The sequence below is a fragment of the Bison bison genome, unplaced genomic scaffold (genome assembly GCF_000754665.1).
Source record: "Bison bison bison isolate TAMUID 2011002044 unplaced genomic scaffold, Bison_UMD1.0 scf7180017864295, whole genome shotgun sequence".
Taxonomy (NCBI): domain Eukaryota; kingdom Metazoa; phylum Chordata; class Mammalia; order Artiodactyla; family Bovidae; genus Bison; species Bison bison.
Window position 1 is genome coordinate 8,511,795 of NW_011494867.1, and position 5,452 is coordinate 8,517,246.

At 49.9% G+C, this 5,452-nt stretch overlaps 1 protein-coding gene across 1 annotated transcript in view; it reads left to right on the plus strand.

Moving 5' to 3' along the window:
- Positions 1-4,597: 4,597 nt before the first annotated feature.
- CDH13 (cadherin 13) overlaps positions 4,598-5,452 on the plus strand; it is a 1,015,931-nt gene continuing 1,015,076 nt past the window's right edge. Inside the window, exon 1 of the mRNA XM_010850808.1 lies at positions 4,598-4,911. Within this exon, the coding sequence (XP_010849110.1) occupies positions 4,867-4,911 (45 nt within the window). The 5' untranslated portion in view covers positions 4,598-4,866. The remainder of the gene's footprint in view (positions 4,912-5,452) is intronic.

Below are 5,452 nucleotides of genomic sequence, written 5' to 3' on the forward strand. Positions count from 1 at the left end.
GATAATTGGTTAGCTATTGCTGTGTAATAAACCATCCCCTGATTTAGAACGATTATTTATTTTTAGTTCATATAACTGTGGGCCAGCTGATCTGGAGGGGCTCTGCTACACTTGCTCAAGCATCTCTGGCTCCATGGGGGTGTTCTCTTCTCTTACGACCAGTGAGCTTGCCCATGAATGTGCCTTCGAAGGCATTGGCAGAGGCCCCGGCAAGCAGCAGCTGAAATGTACAGGGTCTCTTGGGGCTTTGACTTATAGATGGCCCTCTATCACTTCTGCCACATTCCATTGGTCACATCATGTTCATGTGGCCAAACCTGAAGTCAAGGGGTGAAGGTTATCAGGGCAGTTGGAGTGAGTAATTAAGACAATAGTGCATGTGTCCGTCTACAGTCTAAGGTCAAGTAACATAAAGGAAGAAACAGCAGGTTCACGGCTCGCGAGCAGTCGGGTGTGCTTTTGGGGTGGCCAGGTGTGGTGGAGGGCGTGTTGTCATCACTCTGGTATTTTTAGCAGGCCATCCCATTGGGAAGCGGATAGCATCAACATCACGCTGTGTCGCAAGGCTGTTCAGGATGGGCTTCTCTTCCCGCTGTCCGAGTATATCCCAGTGACCAAGGGCTCCTGGCACACCAAATTAGGTCTATTTGGTTTATCAGTGTCTATGCAAATGCCTCATCACAGCAGCATATTCAAAGATACCACAGTTTGAACAAGTTATCTCTGCTGGACGATACACCTGTTGCCTCCTTTCTGTATACACATACACAAGGACCTGTACACAAAAGACACAAGCACTACACCTACCCATATGGCCACCTCCACACACACAGGAAGGATGTCTTTGTTGTGTCAGTCAATGAGATGAAACAGTCTCAACCCCTAGCATCTCAGGAGACAGATGCTGACTGTTGGATGATTCCATCAGCTCCAAAGCCAGAATGAGGTGCCCAGAAAAGGAGTGTGAGCTTGGAATGTGTCTGAATAATGCAGACCAAGCTTCTGGGGAGCCCACAGCTGCAAAAACTGTCAGGGGTTGGTGGGGGCTGGGGTGGGATGCGATAGAGTCAGGGTAGGAAGTGGTGGTTTTCAGCTCCGGTATTTACTTGCCAGCATCAATCTATCAGTTAAAAGACTCATTAGGGAGCTGAAGGGAAAACAAGACAAAACAAACAAACAAAACTGGATTTCTTCAGATGCCTCTAATCATTGGAGTGAAATGATTTTTCTTCTATGTTTGTTGAACAAAACTTGGTATCTTTTGTTTTTTAGCAAAATGCACATTCTCTGAGAGTAGAAGGGAGTAGGGGATAGAGGGGGGAAGTGACATCAATTTTTATATAAGTCCTTGGAGTGTTATGTTATTATTCCCATTTTATTGATGAAGAAACTGAGGTTCAGGGAGTAAAGGCAGCTTGCCCAGTATAAATAAAGTCTGGAGATTCCAATCCAGGTTTCATTTTGTGGACCGATCTTTTTGGCTTCCTAGCCGCTGTGAGTTTCTAGAGGTGAGCCTCAAGGCCTGAAAAGACTCTTGAAGTTAACTCTCCTCAGCCCCCATAATCCACCCTGTGGGGACTGAGACAGAAGGGAATGGAGACTGGCCCGTGGGGTACACTCAACTGAAATCAAATGGGGTTGGCTGGAGCCACTCTGCCTGCCAGTAGAACCGCTCAGGACAAAAGCCCAGGACTCTGGGTGAACGCTGGCACAGGTCCTGTCTGGTGACAGAACGAGCAGGCCTTCAGCCAGGTGAATCTACATCTGTTCTCCCCGGTCTCATCAGGCGCATGAGGTCAGCAGCAGCCTGGGAATCATGACCTCGGGTTGCCTGTTACAGGTCACACCTTAGTTTTATGTAGACGTGACAAAGTTGAGGACAGACTGGAACATGGTCCTTGGCCAAACCAAGCTCTCTGACAGATTATTCCCCTCCTTGGGGAACAGCTGACAATTGGCCCACTGGAGGCACCTCGGCGCAGCCCTCTGACTCTCTTAGGCTCATCTCGAAAAAGCTGCTCTAGCCTCAGAGCTCTCCTGGGGTTGGCTGAGGCCTCTGCTGCAACTGCAGTCATCCACCTTGCCCTCTGTCAGTCTTGCTTCCCTCCTTCTTGCAGTGGTGGTAAGAACATTCCCCCGTAAGCCGCCTGCACAAATATTCATCTCAGTCCCTATTCCAGGGAAACCAACCTGCCTCACGCTGGTGATTAAGTGCTCCAGCCTTGAAGTGACACCTGTCACTTTTGCTCCCAGCTCATTGGCTAGAACTAGTCACACAGCCCCATGTAAGCACAAGGGGGGCGGCAAGTGCCACCCTGCAAAAAAGGGGGAAAGCTGGAGCTGTTTGGTGAGGAGCAGTAAGAGAGATGGGGTGGGAAGACCACAGAAAGGGCCAGCAGAACAAGAAAATCAGCAATGCTGCTTTGTACCTTGGACACACCCTCCCCTTAGTGTGCTTCCCTGCCCAAGTGGCTGCGTGTGGAAAAGTGGCTGCAACATCATCCTTCTGCCCTCTTTATCCCTTGTCATGGTTGATCATCTCCCAAGCTGCCCTCTTCTCTGTCTCTGTGTCTGCTGAATCCATGGGCTCAACCTAGGAGCCTTCCCTGGAATGGATAAAAATTAGGGTACTCTAGGATGCTTTGATCTGAAGTCTGTCTCACTTCAGAGTACTCCATTTTACTCCTATTGGTGGGTAACCTGGGGAGGCATCTCCACACATGTGGGTGCCCAGCTGGGACAATCGGATCAGCTGTCCAAGGCTGACTGCGCTTCTCAGAGACTCGGAGGTGGGTGCCTAAAGAGAGCAGTGGAAAGCTGAAGAGATTGGAAGCAGCAGCAGCCACCACCTTTCTTGGGCTTTTCTGGGGGGTATTTGACCAACATTGCCATCTCTTGGACCAGCGTTGGCCAATGCAGCTGGGTGGTCAGATGGCACTGCGTCTTGATCAGTGACCTTGGGACCACGTGAGATGACCTTGCGACTGAACTGCTGACAATGAAGAAATTTTTAAAAGGGCATCAGTTTACATTTATTGAGTGGTTATTTTGTCACTTAATCCTTAACAAACTTATGAGTTCAGTACAATTTATGTTTCATTTAACCAGTGGACAAACAGAGGCACATAGAGTGGGAAATTCCAGTGGCAGAGCTGGAGGTCAAACTTTGAAAATGTCACTCCAGATTTTTCACCCCACCCCACCCTCTGCTACTTCTTGATTAAGTCTAGACATCTATTTAATGCCCTTATGACTGTCTCCATGTTTCAGGGCCTGTGTCAGACTTGGGGAATACAGCCCAGCCCGCTAGATCTCAGCATGGTCCATTGCTCAGCGTGCTGCTATATTAGATGTCACATCATACGGAGAAGGCAATGGCACCCACTCCAGCACTCTTGCCTGGAAAATCCCATGGACAGAGGAGCCTGGTGCGCTGCAGTCCATGGGGTCGCTAAGAGTCAGATACGACTGAGCGATTTCACTTTCACTTTTCACTTTCATGCATTGGAGAAGGAAATGGCAACCCACTCCAGTGTTCTTGCCTGGAGAATCCCAGGGACGGGGGAGCCTGGTGGGCTGCCATCTATGGGGTCGCACAGAGTCAGACATGACTGAAGCAACTCAGCAGCAGCAGCATACATTTAGTCCAATTTTTAGAGTCAGGGAAATTCTGTCAGAAGGTATTTGTTTACTTACACATAAAAGAACTAGTAGTCTTATATGTAGTCTACATATTTCCCTTGTTGCTTTGGCCACTGGGGATCTCAGATCCAAACAGGAGGAAATACATTAGAGTTTGGGTTTAGTATTTCGGTTTTTCTGAGTTTTTCCTCCTGACCCAGATTTTTTTTGGTTGCATAAATTCTATCAGAAAACTATCCTTTATAAGAAAACTTGAAATTTTTTTTAGAAGGAGGCTGTATGGAAATGACAAAGCAAGGACTTTAATACACATTCTTAAACTACTGTGAAAGTTAGACTGGAAGATCTCTCTTCCCCTCATTCCCAAAGCACCCCACTTATAAAATCTCTTGAGCAGTGGCTACTACTGTTCCAAATCCCTGGAGATAGCTAGAAGCTTCTAAAAGAACACACCCAGATAGAGAAAAAAAAAGTTTCCTCAAATCATGGCCTCAACTTTGGTGCCAGATGCACAATTGTGGAGCAGGCGGCCAGTCAGGCTCTCACCTGAGCAGTTAATAAAATCTATTGCCCCTTGATGGATTTTTTTTTTCTGCAAGCTAGAATTGATCTGTCGTCTTGGTGATTTGTGAGATGGCAGGGAAACACCAAACACCATCATAACTTGGGCCACGTTGAAAAAAGAAAATAAGAAAGAAAAAGAAAAAAAAATCCACCACCAAGTCTTTCCAGGCGTAGAAAGGACTGGAACTGCTGGGGTCATTTTATTTGATTTATTGGAAATAAAGTGGATCTTATTAACATTTTAATAAAGAGAATCTCTTGCACTGGGCTGCAAGTGGCCGCCTTTCTCCCGTGCAATTCCATTCTTTGGAAAAGTGGCATCAGCTGGCGTTGCCCAGCGTGATTTGTGGGGCTGGGCCCCAACAGTCCAAAAAAGCGAACTGGCTGCCTCCTGCGAGGGGCTCGCGCCAGGCGAGGTGCTCGCCCCGTATCTGCCATGCAAAACGAGGGAGCTTTATGAAGGAATCCGTCTTGTAAAGCCATTGGTCCTGGTCATCAGCCTCTACCCAATGCTTTCGTGATGCTGCCGCTGATCTATTTGGGAAGTTGGCTGGCTGGCGAGGCAGAGCCTCTCCTCAAAGCCTGGCTCCCACGGAAAATATGCTCAGTGCAGCCGCGTGCATGAATGAAAACGCCGCCGGGCGCTTCTAGTCGGGCAAAATGCAGCCGGCAACTCCGCTCGTCCTGTGCGTTCTCCTGTCCCAGGTAGGGAAGAGGGGACTGCTGGGCGCGCCCCGAGCCCCTTTTCTGCATTACGATTGCCTGGCGCGGGCTGGGCGAGGGGGCTTTCATAGGGTTGGGGGACTCCGGGTGCGGCGGCGAAGACAGCTCGGGGGCTCAAAAGGGAGGTCATTCTCAGCCCCTGAAATCCTAGAGCGGTGTGGGGGGGGGGCGGTGGTGGTCGGCTGGCGGTCTCCCACTCTGGCTTGCGTGTGTGTGTGTGTGTGTGTGTGTACGTTCAGGAGAGGTGGAGAGAGCTCCGAGTCCTTTTTTTTCGCAAGCAGGGGCGACATTCTCGCCTGCATCAAGTGGGGTAACTTTGATTCGCCTCCTCAGTAGGCTCATGCATTGGCGAGACTCAGTTGGAGGCGACTCCAAGGAGTCATGGTTTCCCCCAACCCAGCGCCGATCGGGGAAGCGCAGCTCGGGTCCGGACTGCGGGCTGCCGGGCTGGAGAGGCCGACCTGGTATCGCCGACTTCCCGGGCCGCCCGGGTGCCCTCGCTCCGCCGGGCGGCGCGCAGGAA